Raw genomic sequence first — 23,276 nt, 5'->3', positions numbered from 1 at the left:
TGGTTACATAAGTGCGGTGAGAATTTAGGTCATCCGTGTGAGTTTCCCAATTAAAAGGAGCCTTTATTAACGTTCTAGAGCTATTCTCTAAAATTACTTTTAGAAGATGGTCTGTAGTTTCAAAAGCCAGGCCTTTTCCTAAAATATTAGAAGTCAATTATGCGAACCGTCTAAGAAACTTTAATAAACTGCAGTTGACTACATTATTTCTGTACTCGCAAACAGGTCGCTTTCTTCGTTTTTGCTTTGGCAATCGGTTTTGTCTTGGCTGGCGGGCACTACGGAGGTCATGGTGGCTACGCTGGCGGCCACAAAGGGTACGGAGGAGGCCACCAAGTTCACCGCGGAGGCTATGGGAAGCCTCACGGCGGATACGGCCACGGCCACGGCTACGGCCACGGTGGAAAGCATCACGGAGGTGGCGGATACGGCGGTCATCATGGAGGCTACGGGCGTTGACACTATTGAGACACCGAAGTGTTGTTTGCAGCACGTGTGAGCGAGAATGCTCTTGAATAAAACGCAGCAATGAAGCACTTTTGAAGATCTTTTTTTTTTCTAAAGAAAGAAAGCTGAGCAGTCTAACAGGCTCTCCCCACCCTTCCCTGAATGTATATGCGCACTGTCATTAAAGGGATCGACTACTGACCAAAACGCGCCTTGTGATAATCGCAAAAATGAAAAGATCACGCCTCAGTGTAAGAATGGCAGAACTACAATATCGGCGAAACAATAATTTGTAATTGTAATTTGGCTTTATAAATCGCATAAAAGCCATCTTGTGGTGAAACCCACCTTTATCGGTGTATCTCACCAAGTGACCATACCTCGGTAAAAAATTGCTGATTAGACCGCAGTGTTCTAATGTTTCAGTAGTGTTTTCGTAATGTTTTGTTATAGTTTACGCTCTTTCCAGTGTGCCCTTTGATGAAAAGCAACGCTTCGTTCACGTCGTCGACCCTGTGCCTTTAGTTCCACAAAAAGTTTTAAACATAAAACAAAGTTTTTGTTCCTTAGGAGAAAAGGAATGAAGTGAGGTTGCCCTAACTGTACTCCTATGTAGGATTATGTAGGACCAGCGGAGATAAAGTAGACACAATACCCCAGGCTGTTTCAGCATCAGACAAACATTAGTAAATTGCTTGAATATGAAGGAGCTAGACACCGCAGCGGACACGGGACAGAGAAAGAAGACGACACAGGGCGGTCCCGTGTCCCGTGTCCGCTGCGGTGTCTAGCTCCTTCATGTCTCACCAACTGGCCTACACATCTACCCTCCTAAGTTATGCTTGAATATACTATGTGTGGACAACTGCCCTCAAAGGTGTGGTGGCAATTTGGTTATCGATATTGGCTTGCTCATCTTCATTAGTATCGCTATTGGTGGTCTGCCTTCAAACGCGTGAAAGGAATGCGCTTTCTTCACTATAAAAGGCTCGTGTTCCATCCGTGTAAGAAGTTTTAATTATTTGGAGCTGATTAGTTATTTATCTGTTCGCAAACAGGTCGTTTTTTTTTTTTTTTTTTTGGCAATCGGTCTTGTCTTGACCGGCAGGCACTACGAAGGTAATGGTGGCTGTAGGCTGGCGGTCACAAAGAATACGGAGGAGGCCACCGATTTCACATAGGAGGCAATGAGAGCCCTCACGGTGGATTCCAGCACGGCCAGTGGGATAGCCACGGTTGAAAGCATTACGGAGGTGGTGGATATGGCGGCCACCGTGGAGGCCATAGATGCTTATAACACTAAGACACCAGAGAGTAGTTTGGGACACGTCTGAGCCAAATGCCTTGAATAAAAAAGATGTAAGAAAGCACACTTTACGATTCTTGAAGAAAAAAAAAAAGCGACACCTAAGGAGCCTGACAACAGTAACGTAAATCCAAGCAAATTTCAGTGGGGTACACTGCTCTGCAGCCCCGTCCCCCCTCTCCTCCGCCGACCAAACAAGTCCAAGGTGCGGTTATAACCGGAAGTACCGACAGAGCCGCCGCCTTCAGCAGAAACCTAGCAGACCGGAAGTGATACAGGTGAGAAAATTGGGCACTCGACGTGAAAAGACTCCAAAACATCCTCCAGCGAAAGGCCTCTGCCGTCCAGCTGCAAATCCTGCATAGTGCCCCGTGCACACAGTTAAATGTGACACAGTGTGCCGCATTGTTTAACGGTGGATGCTTTCAACTTGACTAGAATGTTATGTTCGCCTGCGTTCCGTTCCTACGAAAAGCTGGCTATTTAAAGAGGCTTTGCATTTTCGAAGAACCTTTGAGTAACATATGCGGATGTGATCCTTGGGGTTGCGAATCCCTCTCTTGGGATCTGGAGAGCGTTCAGCCTTTACAAAGTTACCAGTCCTGCTCGAAGGGGGCTCTCTCCTTTATTCGAAGGCGATGTGATTCCATGTTTCTCATCGCTGTGCGAAGTCTCCTCGCGACGTAAGTAAAGCTAGGCCCGGAACAATGCGCTTATAGTGCGCTAGGACGCTAAGCATTCTGGTGCGCTTACGACGGTAATAGAATAACTGGCAACTCCAAGGGCCCTTCCTGGGCGTACGCGCTCAGCGTCGGCGCTTTTGGCGTACGCCGAAACCGGTCTGCGCATGCGCACTGTAGGAGACGCCTGTGAGCCTCGGTGAGGCGCCGATATTTCTCCGTGCTAGATATCGGCGTCAGCGCACGGGCGCTCGCGTGCGCGTCGGAAGCGGGGTCCGGTTTATAACATTTGGAGAATCGCAGGGCTCTTGGTGACTCTTTCCTTCAAGACTTGAAGCTTTTTCAGCTTCCCCGAACTTTTCTTTGCGGTTTAAGTGTCCTTTCATCGCCCCCAACCCATTCTCTCCACGGCTTGAAATTCTCTCCGTCGGCTCGAGACAGCAAGCGATCCAGCACCAGGAACATGGAGATGCATGCCCCTTTCCGACGCCCGTTCCGGCGTACGCCAAGAGCGCCGACGCTGAGCGCGTACGCCCAGGAAGGGCCCTTGGAGTTGGCGCTTTACGCTTACGCTAAAGCTGTCGTTTTTAAAAAACTTTTCTCTTAAATTGTTTGCTCACGCGGCACTGAAAAGAATGGCATGCAGTGCTCTTTTTATAACCTGGTTTTTCCGATTGCTGCTTAAGCTTGGGTAGGCACTCGTTGCTGGTACGAACAATATGTTCCCCTTCCTGTTTTCTGCAACTTTTTCATCTGCTACACAATGTCCGTTTACTGCTTGTTGTATCTCTATCTTTTATTTTAAGGGCGATCGGATTCCGCCATGTAAAGCGAACGGGACTGCACGGGCGCGAAGGAATGAGCATCGAGCCGGGCCGGACATTAGAAATTGATCGCGCGGCGGGCCGCAGTCGAATTCGGAGTCAGGATCGAAGTAGCGGCAAGTAAGGCTGGACCCAGTCTCAATACCGGCCTGTGAAGACCTCTAGCGCGCAGTATAAAGCTCTGCTTTGTAGCTTTCCTGGAACATAAAGCCTGCATTGTCGTTTGAGCATTTCAATTCAGCGGTTGTACGGTATCAACACCTTTTAGCCAACATCACTTTCTCACTCTATAAACACAGCATCCCTGCTTCTTTATTTTTTACTCAGAGAAGGCGTGGGCCCGAGATGTTGGAATGATAATTCCCAATTCTCTACTCGGACCGGCAGTTTTAGGAAACTGAAAGTTACGCTGGTAGACAGTGCTCAGTGCTGTACTTATATCCCTTTTTTAAACAAAAGAAGGCCAGCGAATTTTTATTTATTTATTTATTTATTTATTTACAACTGCAGCAGGCCCTTCTCGGGCTCATGCAGGAGTGGATACAAGGCAGAAAAAAAATGACAATGGCAAATCGAACGAGGAAGACAGGTATATGCACCTATATATACACAATACAATTTCATCATTAGAGGGGCATCACGGTGGGAATGATGTTGGATCAAGGAGATTAACTTGTTCTAAGAAAGATTCTACTGTGTTGCGGTTCACAACAGTAGATGGTAGTTTATTCCAGTAATAGATAGCTGAAGGGAACAAGGAATATTTGTGAACATTAATGTGGCTTATGGGTTGACGAAGTGCTTTCATATTGTTAGTCCATGAGCAGTAAAGGAATGGTCCCTTAAGGTATGCTTCTTTTGTTATGTTGAAGTGTCCGTGGTAAAGTAGGTATAAGAACTTCAGCATTGATACTACTCTACGCTGAGCTAGGCTGTGTATATCAGCTTTCTTTAGTAGGTTAGAGATGCTGGAGTGCCTGGAATAGTTCGAGTATACAAAGCGTGCTGCAAGGTTCTGAATTCGTTCTAATCTGCCTATTAAATATTTCTGGCGGGGGCTCTAAATAATGTCAGCGTACTCTAAGGACGGTCTCAAGAGTGTTTTATATGCATTAAGTTTTACAGCAGGAGGAGCATTGCGTAATCTTCATCTGAGTAAATACAACTTTCCCTTGGCATTCTTGCATATGATACTTACATGTTGTTCCCAGCTCAGATTGCTTGATAGCGTCACCACTTGGTATTTGACAGAATTGGTTTTTACGACCGGGACATTATTTATAGCGTATGAAAAATCTAGTGCCGTTTTTTTTTGTTGGTTAAATCTATGCAATTTGTTTTGACGGCTATAAGTTTAATTCCCCAATTAATGCACCAAGTCTGAATAGATGATAAAGAATTGTTTAGTTTAGTCTGATCTTCAACAGAATCTATTACCTTATACACTACGCAGTCATCCGCGAAGAGTCGGGTTTGTACCCCAGGCTCAACGCATGAATGGATATCATTTATGTATATTAAGAATAATAAGGGTAAAAGCAGTGAACCTTGCGGTATTCCTGAATAAACATCCAAGTTGTCAGATGCGGAATTTTTCAGTTTGACGCATTGTTTGCTGTTTTTCAGGAAGCAGTTAATCCATGAAATTACGTTATTTTCAAAACATATAGCCTGGAGTTCTGTAAGTAAGTCTTGATGAGGAACTAAGTCTAATGCCTTAGAAAAGTCTATGAAGATGACATCTAACTGACTCCTTACATTGAGGGCATTTGCGATATCGTAAGTTATCTCTGCCAACTTTGTGGTTGTTGATAATTGTGATCGAAAGCCATGTTGCCGACTGTATAGTTGATGATTATTTCTAGGTGATTAATGGGTGATTTGTAAATAATATGTTCTAGTAAGTTACAACTAGAGCTTGTTAGCGAGACCGGCCTGTAGTTGTTTATTTTGTTTTTGGGACCACCCTTATGAATTGGAACTATTTCAGCACAGCGCCAGTCATCTGGGATAGTTAGGGTTTGCACTGACACAGTGAATATTCTAAAAAAATAGTTTGAAACCTATGATGCGTACCTACTTATAAAAATATTTGAGATATCATCCAGCCGAGAAGATTTCTTTGTGTCTAGTTTGCGCAGTAAGCAGAAAATGCCATCCTCGCTTATGCTTATTTCAGGCATAGGATGAGTGATGGAGTATGCTTGTAGGCAAGTTCCCGAATCCTTACCTGAGAAGACAGACTGATATGAAGTAGTTTGACGCATACCTGCAAGGGGAGAGTCGCATCTATCAGCGCCTGTCTCGCGCATTGTTAAAACGTTCGCCAGGTCTGATCAAGAGAAAAACCTCGAAGAAAGCTTCGAGAGTTCGCGCGGTGCCGGCCCTCGAAAGCGAAAGCGCGTCAACCCTTCAACATCTGTCTCAATCACAGATCGACTCAATGCCATGAAAGCAGAGGCTCGAAGTAAAAGTAAAAGCAATAACACGCAGTCATCGCATATTCTTTGATTGCTGGCCGATTTTAATTGGTTGACTTCGCCGCGCCAAATATTTTTCCTCGATTGATTTAAAGAGCGGGTACTGGCAGATAGAGGTTGATGAACACGATCAGGACAAAACTACCTTCATCACTCCTCGATGACCTATATGAATTTAAGGTGCTGCTCTTTGGTCTGTGTTCAGCGCCGGTGACGTTTGGGGACGTTTAAGCGAATTTCAGCGACGTTTCAGCACTGTTTTTTGAACATCTGAATCTGATGAGCTACTCTGCGGAAGGAAACACGCCTCCTGGCTCCCGCTGCTTCCCCGCGTTGCATGTGCTGCTCATATCATTCGATGCCGACTGAGCAGTCCCGGGACGAATCTCAGGGGGTGGGAAGGGGGCGGAGGCTCGCATGCTGTGTCCTTCCCCCCACCCCCCCCCCCACACACACACACCGATTTACGCCAGTGCGTGCGAAACTGGCTGGTAATTGATGAATACTTTTCACCAACATAGAGCATCAAGTGATTTGGAAGGGGTCTACGTATGCCAGATATCAGCACCACTTCCTTTCTAAGCTGTGAGTGCTGCAAAGAGCCCCACAGCATGCGTGTAAACATGAGGAAAGGAGCATATCAGCATAACTCTACAGCTTCGGCCAAAAAATGGCATGATGAAACGGGCGCTCTTCACTTGCATATCCTAGGTGCCGCTCGTCGCTTGCGGCGGCGCGGCAATCTCCGCCAGCATCCCTCCTTTCTGGCTTTCTGGTTCATGGTTTTCTCCGCATAGCTTAAATTATCCCTTTTTTTCTTTACTACGGCAGCAGTATAGGCCTCTTTCGGCGAAAAAGCCGCAACCTTGCGCGTGCACATGCGTGTGTCTCTATGCGTCTTTCTATATGTGAGGTTTGCACCCACAGCAACCCTAGCGGATCGCAGTGGTTGAGTGTCCTTTCCGGGCATCCTAAAGGCCCGAAGGACGGTGGGGAGATTGTGCTAGAAAAAATATCCACCTTGTATATGTAATGCCTCATCACCTCCACCTCGAGCACACCGGAAGCTTGGAAGAACGCTAACGTTATCTGAATGCCAAAGAATGAGGACGTCAAGGACTTGAAAACTTACAGGCCGATCAGCTTACTCTCCGTTGCCTACAAAGTACTTACCAAGATAATCGCTATTAGAGTGAGAGCAACTTTATACTGGAATCAACCAAACAATCAGCCAGGCTTTCGTAAAGGCTGCTCGACAATAGACCATATTCGCACTATCAATCAGGTGATAGAGAGATGTGCAGAATACCACCAACCTGCATATATAGCCTTCATAGATTACAAGAAAGCATTTGACTCAGTAGTAACCTCAGCAGCCATGCAGACACCACGGAATGAGGGTGTAGATGAGCCTTATGTAAAAATACTGGAAGATGTCTATAACGACTCCGCAGCTGCGATAGTTCTTAATAAAGAAGAAAATAAAATTCCACTAAGGAAAGTTTTCAGACAGGAAGACACGATCTCGCCTGTGCTATTCACCGCCAGTGCTATTCATTACCTGGTTTTGTCCGCTTCTAAGCAGCCCTTCAGTGGTATGTGCCGTAAATTATGGTATTTAAATACGGTGTGGTAATGATTGCCCTGCAGACTTTTGTTTATACGAACCGAATACAGGATGGGTTTTTTCTCAATTATATAATTTTTAAAGGCGTACTTGTTAACCTAAATGAAGTCCAGAGAATTATGCCTGATTATAACAAGTTTAACAGTGTAATTTTCATAAAGATATGAATTTTCTGATTGATATAAATAAATTAAAAAGTATACTAAATATAAGTTGAGGCATTTCTAAATGTATCAATGCAAAAAGCAACAAGGAATAAATACAAAGAACCGTAAGCTATATCTCAAGGACCAAAAATGTATCAATGCAAAGAGCAACAAGGAATAAATACAAAGAACAGTAGGCTATATCTCAAGGAGCAATTAGGTAGCCATTTCGTGCTTTGCATGCGCCTAATATTTTACGCTACTTTACTGTTGTTTGCATTGAAGATTTCTCACTGTAGAGTCCAGAAATCATGCTCACAGAACATATATAGCAAATCTTCTAAAGGATATACTCTGAGATATTGCTCTATCGCTGGGTCAATATTTTTCAATTACAGATTTAAGCGCCAAAATCTGGTGAACTTAATACTTGAACTGGTTCATCATAGACCACAGCTTGTATAACGGACACGTGTGCGCTGCGTCAAATTTTAACCACGACGAGCAAGTTCCGGTCCGTTACGTCTACAAATTCCAGGCAACCGTAAAGCCTTGAAGTGCTTACTGAGAGACAGTAGGTGCCTATAACCGGCGGAGTTATGCGAGATTCTGGAACACACTGAAACTACAAGAAAAAAAGTCCAGTAACATAAAGCTCATGTGGGCTCATGTATTCTCCTGCTGTAAACCTTACTTCAAACCAACCTATGGAATTTGCCACGGCGCTAAACGTTGGTGTACGTGGTGGAAGGGAATATGTTGAACACGTGTACTGCGTCAAGGAAGAACTTATATTTAAGACCAGATTGTAGCTATCTGCGGCCATTGCTAAACACGAGCCTGCAAGGAACGGACTGAAACGCAGCTATGAAGTTCACCGTAAGTACTGCCTTTATATTTTGCCCGAGCGGGGTGCCGATGTTACACATATTTCTACAATCTAAAAATTGTCTGTCCCCGATGGATTATGTATAGGAAGCAATCAAAATACGATATCGTCGCTCTTTAGAGTGAGTTTCCTTACTCACAGCAATGCATACGAAATCAATCATTTTTTTTCTACGACGCGGAATCCTCATAAAGGAATCTTTGACGTAAAACCAGGCTTAGCTGGTTTTTGCTCTTGAAACTCCCCAGTACGGCCAGCTTGGCAGACAATTACTGCCACTCGATATCTCACCAAGATATGTGAACTTGAAGGCGCAAGTTTGAATAAAAATCCGTGCTAACAAGAAAGTGCAACCTAATTAGGAGGCGAAGAACAGGAGCGCACTAATAACTACTCAAACTGTATGTGTGGGTGCCAATCTTCAACTGAACAGCTCTTTGTAGCCTGATACATTCTCCGTCTTGTTTGACCGGGTTAAGCACATTTAAAGTTGAGATTCATCCGTCAGCCTAAAAAGGCGTTACGAAGCCTTTGCCTTTATAGTTTCAATAGTTTTGTGCTGTAAAACATCAATGGTTTGGTAAAAAAAAAACAACAACATCGAAGGCAATGAACGCGGTACTGCTCGAAGAAAAAGCCACACGGCTTTATTGTTTTTTTTTCTTTCTGATGTCATGATTTTCCAAGCAGCGATTGCCAATGTTTAGTGCGTTTTACTCGTGTGCCGTTGAAACTTGGATATACTGGAACTCCAACCAAAAACCATTAAAAATCAAACCAAATTTTGTGTTCTCTGCGCAAAGCTGGACTTTTCATTTTTATGCTACTTTGGAGGACAATGTTTGCCGATGCAGAGAAAGCATACGCTGCACTGGTGCGAGAAATATAGACTGGATAAAAGAGACGTGCCACAAGACTGCAGATGACGAAGCTCGGCACTGGGGTTACGAATACGCTGATCATGAGCTCCAGGAGCGTTCGCAAACTGCGGGACCCCACCACCATGCTGTGCGATTTCGCGCTCCGCTGACGTCACTTGAGCTAATAATTTTTTTCTCGTGTCATTACCTCAGCCCGCTTTGGCACCTTGCAAGCTATCAGCGACTACTTAAATATCTTCAAAGGAACTGCCCACATAATAAGTGCGGTTGCAATCTATGTTATCCATAATTGCTTACCGATTAAAAAAGAGTTGTCTATCAACGTGGATTTCCATTCTTCACCATTGGTTTTAAAAGATGATTGATATTTAGACACGGGAAATGATTGCGCTTTCTTCACTTTAAAACGCTTGTGTTCAATCCATCTAAGAATGTTTGCATTAATTGAATCTGACTCTTTACTTCTATATTTGCAAACAGGTCGCTTTCTTCATTTTTGCTTTGGCAATCGGTGTTGCCTTGGCTGGCGGGCACTACGGAGGTCATGGCGGCTACGCTGGTGGTCACAAAGGATACGGAGGAGGCCACCAAGTTCACCGCGGAGGCTATGGCAAGCCTCACGGCGGATACGGCCACGGCCACGGCTACGGCCACGGCGGAAAGCATCACGGAGGTGGCGGATACGGCGGTCACCATGGAGGCTATGGGCGTTGAAACTACCGAGACACCAGTGCGTTGTTTGCAGCATGTCTGAGCCAAAGCTCTTGGATAAATACGAACAAGGAAGCACTCTTGAAGATTTTTTTTAAACGAGAACAAACCTAAGCAGCCCGACAGGCTTGTTTCGTCCCTTCCCGAAAATATACGCGCACAATCTCAGTAGCATAGCGAATAAGGTCGTTTGAAAGGGCTCTAAAATAAGCCTACTTATCATCATCATCATTTTTTAAGTGTCTGTGCTGAGAGGAGGATCACAGCATGCATATATTTGTTTGTAGATGCATGGAAACATGCGCATGTGGTCAAGGTACACAAGAAGGCAGGGAACGTCTACAAAGATTCAGCGCTCACTAGAAGATGACGTTTTTAATCTTTCTTTAGTGAGAAGAAGAACCAACCGCAACATGGCGCCACAAAAGTAAGGAGACCGAGCAAAAATATGCACAAAAGCGTTAAGAGGGGCTTTTCTTAACACAAAAGGAAGTCAACAGTCACTGAAACCAAGCAGCAAACGGGATGTTACTTTTTATGATATTTTATTAAAGACAGTTTTGAGATTGAAAAAGCAACGCTCTGGATTTATGTTATGCATATCTTTCTTAAGTTCTTAAGATGCGCGCACGAAGGCTTTGAAGAAAAGTGTATTTCACCTTAATTTTTATGGTTTCTTTGTTAACATTGAATTATGTTTGCATGCTGCCCTCAGACCGCCAGTGGCAGAAGCGCAGGACCGCTTAAGACTTCAGATAATAAGCATTCTCGCAGCCAATTAGTCATGATGTGTTAGGATTGAGTGGGGACTCTCCACAATATGCTTAAAATGCCAATAAAGATACATGACAGCGTGCATAGGCAACATGCTGAACAAAAGTTATGTCAAGGAAGGCTTGTGCGGGTTCGGATTTCACATCAATTAACGCGATCTTTTTGGCAGAAGTTTTGTGGCCTGTGCTGTATACGTATACAACACATCTTTAGAAACGCAAAAACAATGTGCCAAACTTAAGGACATGAACAGCCTTGCTCCAAACCCTTTAGGGCTATCTATTTTGCTTTTGAGCATTATAGACAGTCAGATAATCGCCTCTAAGAACATAATATCTTTAAAGCTGAGCACGACGCCTCTCCTCATCCTAGATAAAGCTAGAGCTTCCACGATGGCACAACTGCTCTACAATAAGGCTGAAAAGCAAATCAGGTAGCCCGAGGAACTTTTAGAATTGTTGTGGTGTATAGCGTGCTGAAGGTAGTGGGCCACAAGGACAGAGTGCCCTGGCATTCCGGTCCATTTAGATGGCTTGCAGTAAACAAAGCGGCGCTTGAATTTTCCGGTCTAATGCAGCACTGAGAGTTAGTTTGAATGCTCTTGGGAAAATACTTATTCCTCCTTGTGTGTACAGACCCAACAATTCTGGAGGAATGCTTTTTCTCAGTGGAAAACCGTTGATGAACGCAATATTTTCATATAATGTCAAATTTCAGCATAACAATCAATGTATCCGCCGACCACCAAGCGGCAGTTTTGAATTTTTTTTCCTATTAGCGTTTTTTGCTATACTCAAAAGCATTCCCTATTGGCTTTCTATGGCAGTCCTAACTGCTTGATGCGATCGATAGGAAGACGTTAAGATTTTGTTGCACCTCATAATAATGTACCATTACCTTCAATATTTCTATAAAAGTAACACAATTTTTTCATGTGAGAAATTTTTGCTCGGGAATGTTCGACATGAGGTGACATTTCTGGTCCCTGGCGTGGCTGTTGGTCAATGCCTTTGCCGACGGATACTATAAAATTCATGATAGTTACCGCGGCTGCAATGGCAATTACGGACGTGGCTACAGCATGGGCGATGATTGGAGATACGGTATCTACGGCAGAGTTAACGGCTGCTATCACAACGGCTGCGGACACGGCGGAAAGCACTACGGAGGAGGTAGATATAGAGAAAGCCTTCACGAAGGATACGGTCGCCATTTAAACCACTGACAGCTATAACTCAGGCGCCTTTCTAAACCACACAGAATGAAGTTGATTTTGCAGCATCATTCTTATGTCTACATATTCCCGTAAAATCTTGTAAATTGAGTGCTTCCATTGCGAGAAGATACGTAGATCATGTCGTGCGCAATTCAGAGCACCTCTAGCGTGTGAATAAATGCGGTAATTCCTTTCATTCGGGAACGGCCCTAGGTTGACACTCTACAATTCTCAATTCCAACGCTTTCAAAAGACGCATTCATCTTTAAATTTCCCAGACTGTTGTTGCATAAAGCACACCAATAAAGGGCCTGATTGAAAAGAAAGTACCTTGCTTTCTTTTATTTCTCTTAACAGCTGGATGGCCACATAGGCTATGGAAAACAAACAGCTCACGCAGATGTGCCCAAGATTGTTTAGAGGGAACAGCTGGTTTAACAAATTGTGTCCCTACTTTCTGTAAATAAGCAAATGCTCTTTCAACCTGCGTAAGTCTCTTCTATGAAGATGTCTTTTTCTGTAGTGGTGCCATGAACAAATAGCAATCTAATGCACGTTCTTTCTGTTCGTAAAACCGCGGATAACCTAACTAGAAATGACACACTGGGCCAACGAAAAAAAACAAACAAGAAATCTAAGGACGATGACTGTTCTTCCTAATTCGAAATTTGAGCGCAGCTCTGTTGGTGTCTCAGGCTCTTTAGGCTCATTGTTTTGCTCTTCACGGTGGTGGACACGTCTGACGATGATATCAGCTCGATAGTAGTATTAGTCGATGAAGAAGGTGGTGTCCAACGCACCGCGCGAGAATGTGTATATTAAAGCGAAAGCCTTTAATGACTCATGACTCGCCAAGGTGTCCGTGAGCAGGATGTGTCCGACTCACCTGCCAATCATAAAAAAACGACAAAAAAATGTGGAAGCAGTTGCGCGCAGCCGCAATCAATCGAGATAAGTCTGGTGGCATCGCAAAGAAAATAATAAAGCCGTGTGGCTGATGAGCGTGGGACGTCACTGAGTGGCGCTACCATCGTTCCAGAGGAACGCTCCCCAGGCAGTATTGCCAGACGCCTCCTGAACGCCGATCTGGAAGGATGCCGCCTAAACGCTCTTAGTAGTCTTTGATCGACATCTTCACCACACGTCAGCGGTACAAGCAGCAACACCGCGCTAAAGACTTTCGCCTCACTGCACTTTAGGTCAACAAAGTGTCCCCCTGAATTTTAGTCCGATAGCAGCATTAGGTGAAGAAGACGGCGATGTGCAATGCACAGAGCGAGGGTGTGTTGTAGTTTAAGACGAGGCGTGATCTGCTGCGGCGATAGCATAGTGCTCTCGTGAAGTGGCCAGCGAAGATGATCTGTTCGAGGCGCTAATGTTTATTTATTTATTTTTTTATGGTTTGGCTCGGTTACACCGGTTACACCGACGGCGGCGAGGCGGGTCAACCCACGAAAGGGCGCTTAAGAGTTGCGCTCAAAAATTATAGCAGTGGTTGCATGCAGCCAAGGGAACATATACCACTAAAGAGATAAACACCAGCAACAGGGCGCAAGGGCAGCAGCATCACACAACGACGCACAGACTACACACCTCGACTGTGTCCATCGCTCGCTCCTAAACATGCCAAGAAAACATTTTCCCCCCACCAACGGTGCAGGAGTGCTGCCTGCGCCTTCCTAGGAGTAAACTGACGCTTGGATTATAGTACTTGTCAAGGTACACTTTCAAAACTAGACGACTTAAGGAGAATGCAAAAAAAAGCTTTTGCTGTTGTACAAAACTTGGGCTGCGTACTGAGGACTGCCATAAAAAACCACAAGCGTGTCGTTCTGACAATAAACATCAGAAAATTATCTGCAGAGAGGAGATCTGCAGATATATTTATAGTTGTGGTGGATTCTCAAAATACGCCAAAAATTGCATTAAAAAACAACTTCCCGTTGAGGAAATGGACTTGTCCACAATTTCCAGATATGCGCTATCAATTAGCCATTTGTGTCTTTTTCATCTGCAGATGGATCGTGTACGCCTGATGCGGACTCTGATCGGAGTTTGCGGACTGAGTTCAACCACCATGATATCGTGGGCACTAATCGGATCAGCCGGCCAAGGGTCGTGGCGCGAAGGAGCTCTGAACCGACTAAGGACTCATGAGCGGGACGAGGAGGGTTTCAAGAAAGGCTACGGTGCGGGTGGTTATATGGAACTGCTACGTTTACTGCGGCTGAATGGCTCCAATTATTATGGTACACAGCCAAATGACGGAGCACCGCAGACAGGACAAGGGGTTGACTGGGCGTCTGAAAGAGTGCGCAGAAAGCCTGTTGAACCGTGGCGATATTGGTTGTGGGAGACCAACTAGGCAGCTGCCGATGGGTGTAAGCGTTCATGTTGTTCTTGGTATAAGCATTGTATCTGGACTGTTGCTACACTGTTTTATTGCATGAGTATGGATGCAAAGACAATGCTTATTAGTAGAGTTAGGTGATGAAGAATATTTGCAATGCACAGCACGAGGGTATGTTGACCTTTAATGGCAGGCAGCGGCGATAGTATAGTGCTATCGTGCAGACTCCAGTGAAGCTAATCTCCCCGCGCTGCCGCGGGTTTGGATCGCAGTCACCGCAATATTTATATATTTATTTATTTATGGCCTGCACAAGTTAACCCTCGAGGTCAAGCATCACACCCACTGGTGAGCCGGCTTGAATTCGCACTAAAAGCCCTGACTGGTCATTTTGAGGCCTCGGAGTAAGCCGGGTAAGCAGGGAGGAGCGTCGCGGCAGCTGCAGCTGAGTGGAAGGAGGCTGTGAAGTTGAAAAGAGAGAAACATGGTTACGTGCACATGCAGGTGCCAGAAGGAAGAGACGAATGATGAAGGCGCCAGAGGAGCATGCAGGGCAGTGTGGCAAACGGTGGTGAATCGTGGAAGAGGCCGGTGATGATGATGATAAAAAAATTTAGTTGCAATTAAAGTTGAAGCCCTCTGCAGCCATGGTTGACTGACCTCGCCAAGAGCTGCGGATGTGACTTCGAACGGAGCCATTTGCGCCGGCAACGTTGGCGGCCTGGACCTTTTGCGAAACCAACTTATGCGGCGTCGAAGTCGCGTAGCTCATAAAAATGAATACGATGAAGTGTTGGCGGATATTTAAATCCCCTGCAACGCTCCGGCAGTAAATATATTTCACCATTCGCTATGACGATGATTATGGATCTCTCAAGAGAAACGCATGCAACAGCAGCATCCTACTAGTACTCACATATTGGGCAGAAACGCGCAGGCTAACTAAAAGGGTCCAACTTAAATTGAGAAAAACGCAGCGCGGTAGGGTAAGAAAAATGATAGGCGGAGTGGTAAGAGGCAGGAAGATGGCAGAGTCGGTGAGGGAACAAACGAGGGTTACTGACATCCTAGTCCAAATCACGAGGATGAAGTGGGATTGGGCAGAACATGTAGTGCGATGGCAAGACAACCGATGGTCGTGAAGGGTAGCTGACTGGATTCCAGGAGAAGGCAAGCTTAGAAGGGGTGACTGAAAGTTAGGTGGGCAGATGAGATTACGAAGTATGCAGGAATATGATGTGCGCAGCTTGCACAGGACAGGGTAAAATTGAGAGATATGGGAGAGGCCTTTCTCCTGCAGCGGGCGTAGTTATGCTGCTGCTGCTGAGGACTATTTTAGATGGCTGCCAAAGTCTTAAAATGGAACCGAATCACGTAGTCCGGAAAAGTAATAAATAAGCTGGTGAGCTGGCTAAAGTAAAACACATAATATGCGCGTTCTGCGTAACGTGAGTCGAACTCAGCAGCGCAGAATTCGCCGAGGTGGTAGACCTATCCTGTAATGAGGCACGCATAATGGGCCGCACGTGTTAATTGCCAGCCAAAGAAGGCGTATTTAAGCGCTTCAATATCTGCCTTCTGCACACAGTAAACGAGTAGCACTGGAAGCATCACCGGAACCGCCATGAAGATCACCGTAAGAACCCTATTAGTTCACTCACTGCTTAGTATGCGGGTTGAAACCTCGGGCGCAAGGGTTGTGTTTATAGTGCCTTTACGGCATTTCATACTGCTACATCGAATGTAAACCAATTGTCGGTAATTATTCAAGTAATGCGCGCAGTCTGCAGGCGAACATAGCTGCCTTCAAAAATCGTAGGTGATGAAGAATTTTACTTTTGCAGTCATGTGTAAGAGTTGAAATACTTTTTAAGATAGAAAGCTATGTGCGCAAAAGGTGACCGCCATAAATTTAAATTTTAAACTTAGTTTTGAGAATTTATTTATATTTCTTTTATGAACCTGAAAGACCCTGTCACGGGACATTACATGAGAGGTGGCGCCTGAAAAAAGGGGGCGGGTAAAAAAGATGATCATGGATGACCATTGTCTTTTTCAATGCTGGATTAAAAGCGGGAGCGGTCTGTTTTCGTAACAACTTAGGCGGGAAGGTCCTTTAAATTTTTGGCTCTTCATAGAGAAGCACTGCTGAAATGTGACAATACGCCTGCGCTGAGATAAACGGCGTGACGATGATTGCGCCAGAAAAGACGATGCACTGGTGTGATGAGCAGGAGTTCCGATGGAAGGCTGTGCACGTATTTGTGGTTAAAGCAAAGGCGTGCTATTTTACAGCGTGAGGCAAGAGTGGGAAGATGAAGGCACGATTTTAGAGCGCTGATGCTTTCGTGGTAAGAGTAAGTCAAAAGAATGAATCTAAATCCGCGGTTTTGAATTCATTCTAGAACGTTGATTAGATTACACACGTGGGGATCAAAAACAGCACAAGCATATTCAAGTTTCGGTCACAGGAGCGCTGTATAGGACAGAAGATTGGCAGAAGAGGGTGCGAGAGAAAGGTTACGGCCTAGATAGACTAGCGCACGGCTTGCGTGTTTGAAATTTTATCAACATGTAGGATTCCTGTTATGTCGTGCGAAATATGGAAACTAAGATATTTCAATGGTGAGAGAGCGCTACGCGATTGTTTTGTTTGAAATGTAACTGGAAGCTTAATTTTAGTCTCGTTTTAGGCCAAAGGTAAACGCAGACCGCTTATCACCTTCGAACATGCAGTGCCGGGCTCATAAAGCGGCAGAAAAGTTCAAAAATGAAGATTCTTGTTGCCTAATTAGTATGACATATTAGGGATTAGCTTTGGCAACCCGAATTATAGAATCATGCCAGCTTGCATGTGAAAGATGCATAATAAAAGTATATAAATGTGAAAGAAAGGTGTGTGAGTGGGCTCATATTTTACCTTAATTAGCGTGCTTGTTTTGGTGGTATTTTTGGGGGCCTATAATATGTAAAAAAGGCCGGTGCCAACGTGCAATTATATGGACGAACTTCCATCTTTAGAAACGCTAAAAAAGCAGTCAAACTTAACAAAATGTAGAGCTTTACTCAAAAGTCTTGAGACCATTATGTTTGCTTTTGACCCTTAGAGCAAATCACCTACGCATCCTTACGACCAAAAAGTATTTAAGCTGAAGACGGCGGTTAAAATCGTCCTACATATATTTCGGGATTCAGGGGTGCCATAACTGCGCTACTACATGGCAGAAAAGCTAGCAAAGTCACCTGAGAACTTATACCAAGGGCGTGCACAGTCTGAAAGGTATCGTGCTGTACTGAGGCACAAAGATCGAATTCAATGCCCGCCCACTACATTTATGTTGCTTGTACTAGATATACTAACACCAAAGAGGCGCTTGTATCTTTCCGCCTATTTAAGCGCCGAAATTTATTCTTAATTCATCTCATCATCATCGCCAGCCTGACTACGTCCATGCAAATTTTTTTGTTTCCACATTCATGTTCTGGCTTAGGTGACCTTTCTAGTCCTTGTCCTGGCTGTTGGCCTTGCCTTCGCTGATGGAAACTACGGCAGTCACGGCGGTTACGGTGGCGGCTATGGGAAGCATGGGAGCGGCTACGGGACTGGTTACGGTGGGCACCATGGCGGCTATGGCGGGCACGGCATGGGTTATGATGGGCACCACGGCGGCTACGGCGGCTATGGCGGCTACGGCAAAGGTTACGGCGGCTATGGACACGGCGGAAAAAACTACGGAGGAGGTGGATATGGAGGCGGCCACCACGGAGGATACGGCCGCAGCTACTACTGAAAGCATTGGCAGTGATAACTCAGGCTACTTTCTAAAGCACATGGAATAAAGTTGGTTTTGCATCATGATGTTTCGTGACTACTGTTTCCAGTAAAATAAAGTAAATTCAGCCCTTCCAAAACGAGAAGACGCTATCATTCTATTCAGTTCGAGAAGAAGGTACATTCATGCGTGGTAATGATGTGCGCTTGAGAGTCACACAAAATTCTGCGTGGCATAATAGTTCTTAAATTTATGTGCCTCTCGCGCGCACATCATTACCTCGCATAAATACACGGATTATTACTGTAATTTCTGAGAGTGGGCGACAGCTGCCTTCATGTTAAACGAAGAGATGGGAATGCTGTGCAGTTTTATTCTACTGAAGGTGAAATCCAAGCAATCCATAGGTGCCGTCTGTTCCGAAAGTTCCCAGCCCAGAGTGTCCGTGATCAGAACAGGAGCACAGTGGCAGAGCATTGCAAATGCTGCTGTCTAGCATGTATTGTGATTCCCTAAAAGCATTCCTGCTATTCCTGCGAATGAGTTAACACAGTTGGTTTGTCAAGAAATGAGTGGCCACCACATAATGAATTCTTGTGTGCGAGTGTGTGCGTGCGTGTGCACAAACCGCACTTATCCGTCTTGTTATCCAAATGCGCTAACAAGCCAAAATACGCTAAAACAATAGCCAAAAGTTCCTGAGTAGAAAATGTACAAAGAAACCTTCGGGAACTCACAGTGCAAAATCTAAACCGGAACACCGAACGATGACTGACCATCATGTCATGCCGATATATGTCATGCAATGTCCGCTTCGCCGTCAGCAAAGCCTCGTCATTTGGTTATTGTAACTTGGGTGAAATTCCTTGTGTTTTGGTGCTTGTTATTGCTGTTATTGCTGACTTTCGGTCGTGCGCCTGTGTATAACTATTGAAAAGTTTTCATTAAAATCAACATGAAAGCAGATTCTTTCATCTCAGGGTCGCTTCCGACTTACTTGCGGCTGCACTTTATGGCTGGACAGAACGTTGGCGGAAAACATGGACCTGCAGTCTGCAACTACTACAACAGCAGCTACGCTCTTTCCATTGCCACTCGCCTCTTGAAGTCTTCAAAACATTTCTCAGTGATGAAATACCCTGGACAGAAAGTGACGTCACGATGCCAATCTCGCAGTCCTTCACGTAACAGTCGCAGTTAAAGCGAAGCCATGAGTGCAGCAAGCAGCGAAAGGTCACTGAGTCAAATGGTTACTCAGTTCATCGGCACAGCATCACTTCAAGCGCACAAGAATGCCGATAAAATGGAGACAAAGACTGTATATTCTTCTAACTCTCTGTTTACCTTAGCGATAAATGAACACTGGCAGGCTTCATTTAAAACACACTGAGACCTTCTCACAAAAGCCTTCGTGCGTCACTCTTGACGCTGACGACTGGGTGTGCGGAGAGAGTCTGTCGTAAACACTGTACTCTGCACACCTTCGCCTTTGTTTTTCAAGTCGATCTACACCAGTACTAATAGGATACCGCGGACTATACGAAAGAAGAAATCTCTGTTGTTACGGAATCGCTCGGTAGCGCTAAGGTAAACGCGTTGGCAACCGACAATGCCAGCAACACAGAAACGGCATGTGCTCTCTTCATTGAGCAATTTTCTCATCCCTTTCTTCATCTAGTGGAGGAAATGAAATCTAATGTTCTGTGCTGACTTCTTTCGCCAAGTGAACGGTATCTCGCCGAAAATCCTTACATACCCAGGAATTCTGGGGAAGTGCATCTTTTCAACGGAATTTGTTTCCGAACGCAGTTTTATTTTCGCATATCGCAAGATAGCACTATAACAATCAGAGTACCTGTAGGTGTTCTCTCGGGACGCTTGTAATTGTTTGCTGTTCTCAAAACCTCAGCACATTGGTTTTCTACAACAGTCTTTACTCGGTTCGAGCCAAGGACAAACTAAAAACAAGATTTTGCTTCGCATCGGAAGATTAGAACATTCCCATCGCTATGTTCATCACATTATCTTACAATATTCTACAGCTGCCTCACAATTAAAGGTCATGTCCAAGAGAGCGGGACTTAAACAGAGAAAAAGCGTTTACGGTTCATTCCTTGCACTGTGTAGCAAATCTGCTTGACCCAAAATATGAGGGAAAATAACGATCATGTCTTGCCTGCGGTTGACTGAACCTCGGAGCACAGTAAGGACATGGACCTCGAAGACTGAAGATGATTTATGGGGGTTCAACGTCCCAAAGCGACTCAGACTATGAGAGACACCGCAATGAAGGGCTCCGGAAATTTCGACCACCTGGGGTTCTTTAACGTGCACTGACATCGCACAGTACACGGGCCTCTAGAATTTCGCCTCCATCGAAATTCAGTCGCCGCGGCCAGGATCGAACCCGCGTCTTTCGGGCCAGCGGCCGAGCGCCATAACCACTCAGCCACCGCAGCGGCGCAAGACTGAAGAGTCTATTCTGATTTTTCAGGATACAGGGTCGATGCATGCGTATGTTTAAAGTCCAGAATATGGGCCTCGTCTAGCCACACGCGGGCTTCAACATTGTGGGAGAGAATCTGCACGAGTAAAACGTCGATCCCACTGGCTACAAACGCTGCGCATATTACACCATCACTGCTTGTGAGCAGAACTGGCCTGTCTTAGCCAACGTTCATACTCTGCGTAGGAACAGGCTGCCTAATGAAACGGCTTAAGAGCGTCCTTTTGTGCACGCAGAACATCTCCACCAGATGAAGAAGGCTTCATATGATGCCAGTGATGCTCACTCTAAGTACTGAAGCAGGGCAGAATGGTGGGTGTAACTCTAAGTCAGAGTTACTACTCGATCTTAAATTTCACCTCGCGTTGACATGTTCTTATGGTTGAAGGAATGACGAAACTGGGCCTGTTGTATCATCTTGTAGATAAGGCTTAGAAAATCCCGAACCTTCAGAGGCTGGCGCTCAAGGAAGATGATGACGACAAGCGCTAAACGTTTGTTGCTGTAAAACGCGTATGACGCTTTTTTGTTACACGTGTTTTACTTTCCTCACGTTTACTTCTATGCAGTGAAACCCTCTGCTCCTGTAAGAAAGCAGCCGCAGAAGAAACAAGACATTTTAGTATTTGGCGTTCTAACTGTCGTAACAATTCACGAAAGTCATGCCTGTTTAGAAGGCTTCTGTTTAGAATGCTTATAGAACGGCTTCGATCTGTTAACCTTTGCATTTATTTGCTAAAAGCCAGAAAATATTACACGCTGGAGATTTACATTATGTGAATTATGGCTCTTGACCTTCTACAATAAACTGTTTTCGAACATAAATAGAATTTGTTTCCAACTTTCTCCACATTGTCTGCAAAAAGCTGAGTAAAACGTTTTTTCTTGGTGGTTCAAAATTTGCGTAAATTTTGCATCTCTACCGCCGTGTAGTCCAAGAGCGCTCTGCGCGAGCTTTTGCAGCCTCCAATAGCTGGCACGTGCGCGGCGTATAACATTCTGCGCAGACGCATTTGTTGCGTTCTTGATCTCGACAGATTGATTCATAGCAGTAGTCGGGCAGTCTAGACATTCCTATGCATTTTTGTTTTTGTTTTTGTTTTGAAAAAGCTCAGGAAATCTCGATAAACACTTCTACTTTGCGTGGCTACCACAGTGTGGCGAGTGGCGCTGAACACCGAGGATCACCGCGCGAATTTGAAATCCTCGGTACTCTCCATTGATTTTCTATGGCAGGTGGAACTCATTGATGTGATCGCAGAAAGCATTTTATAGGTCATATTTTGCAGTGAGGAGGAATACCATATTTGCGCATAATATCTCCCGACTCTCTACTTTGCTCAAAATTACAGGTTTCAAATATCAGCATTAAGTTACGCGGTGTACGGTACTGGCAGCCAACAGATTGCACTAGTGGCTGGCCTGAGCACATGTATACGTACTGCTCACCCGTTCCAAAGGGCATGACCGCATAAACATAATCATCATGGTAATGTTCCTATAAATGCTGTTGTTTATGATCCTGCATATGCACCCGTGTATGCCCTCTGCGCTAGCATATACAGGCACAATAATATCCAGTTATGTTGGCCAATAATGCAGGAGGCTTTGTGGTCTTACCTCCGAAGCTGTATGGTGAGAAGGCCTTATTATCTATGCACAATAACTTTCGGCCACCAGATTTGAAGCCAACAAAGGCTAAGGCGAAGTCGGTAGCGCTTCTTGAGGATTTGAAACTTGACTGGTGGAAAAGCGAAGTGCTGAAGAACAAGGTCCATATACTCACAGTGTTTGTTGGTGCCAAGAGCCATAAGATGGAGTGTCCTTTTCGAGCCATCGTTACAGAAAAGGGAACATGGCAAGCAGCTGTGAGCCGGTACCTGGAACGACACCTAAAGAGCCTGGCTCCTGAGCATCCTTACAAGATCAGCAGCTCGGACAGCTTGGTGGAGACTTTCAGAGAGAACCTGTCAGGGTCAGCTCTGGCTTCTCAATAGACATCGAGAGCTGTTTTACTCCGTTTCCCACGATAAGTTGTTCCTGGCGACCCGCAACTGCATCGAACATTCGGGGGTGGTCACCTTCCAGAATGCATGCGGCATCTCAGTAGAGGGTTTTCTGGAACTGCTGAAATTGTATCTTTTTTTCTGCGAATGTATGCTTTCAGAATATCTTTGATGTGCAGCAACGAGGTATTTGTACAGGCTCAAATGTAACCCCAGTTCTCACTGAGATCTTTTTAGCTGAAGTTGACGTTCGCTCTCGCGTGTGCTTACTGACGTCCGGATCACGCGAGTGTTTAGATACACTTACGACTTCCTAATCGTATTAAATATTAATACAGACGATAGCCTAGACGGGGTTGCTAATGAAGTGTTTGCATCTTTGAAATCTACTGCCACTAATTTGAATTTTAGCTTTGAACTGTCTGAAAACTCCACTTTACGGTTATTAGGTTTAAATTATTTTTTTTTAATTCTAGGCAGCCACTTATGTTGGGCGTACATCCCAAGATCGAAGAATCCTCTTTTACCGTTTGATTCTTGTGACTCCAAGCTCGTCAAGCGGGGAGCTGTATCTTCCTGTCTCAGGTCCTCCCTTGTAAAAGTCTTGTCCGTACTTGGTGCAGATCAGTTTTACCGGTAAAAAAGATCGGCTTCGCTCTG

General features: G+C 45.0%; 1 protein-coding gene across 3 annotated transcripts; it reads left to right on the top strand.

Annotated features, from left to right (window-relative positions):
• Nucleotides 1-12,385: 12,385 nt before the first annotated feature.
• On the top strand, nucleotides 12,386-18,155 carry LOC144094573 (uncharacterized). 3 transcript variants are annotated; one of them, XR_013306521.1, is made up of 3 exons: nucleotides 12,386-12,469; nucleotides 13,999-14,362; nucleotides 14,836-14,923. XR_013306521.1 is itself a non-coding variant. In XM_077628493.1 (3 exons), exons 2-3 carry the CDS (start codon nucleotides 14,135-14,137, stop codon nucleotides 18,120-18,122), a joined length of 336 nt encoding a protein of 111 aa, XP_077484619.1. In that variant the 5' UTR covers nucleotides 12,386-12,469; nucleotides 13,999-14,134; the 3' UTR covers nucleotides 18,123-18,155. The 3 variants fall into 3 exon arrangements, 2 of the variants coding, with proteins under 2 accessions (XP_077484619.1, XP_077484618.1); XM_077628493.1 differs by lacking the exon at nucleotides 14,836-14,923 and adding an exon at nucleotides 17,823-18,155 and having other exon boundaries at nucleotides 13,999-14,170; XM_077628492.1 differs by lacking the exon at nucleotides 14,836-14,923 and adding an exon at nucleotides 17,823-18,155.
• The last annotated feature ends 5,121 nt before the right edge of the window (nucleotides 18,156-23,276 follow it).

This window comes from Amblyomma americanum, chromosome 6 (genome assembly GCF_052857255.1).
Source record: "Amblyomma americanum isolate KBUSLIRL-KWMA chromosome 6, ASM5285725v1, whole genome shotgun sequence".
Taxonomy (NCBI): Eukaryota; Metazoa; Arthropoda; class Arachnida; order Ixodida; family Ixodidae; genus Amblyomma; species Amblyomma americanum.
Note: the sequence above shows the minus strand (reverse complement) of the source record. Positions and strands in the feature narration are given on the sequence as shown.

Coding starts and splice junctions, on each gene's coding strand:
- LOC144094573 (XM_077628492.1), top strand. CDS start 14,213: ATGGCTCCAATTATTATGGTACACAGCCAAATGACGGAGCACCGCAGA. Junction 14,363..17,822: donor CTAGGCAGCTGCCGATGGGT/GTAAGCGTTCAT, acceptor GTTCTGGCTTAG/GTGACCTTTCTAGTCCTTGT.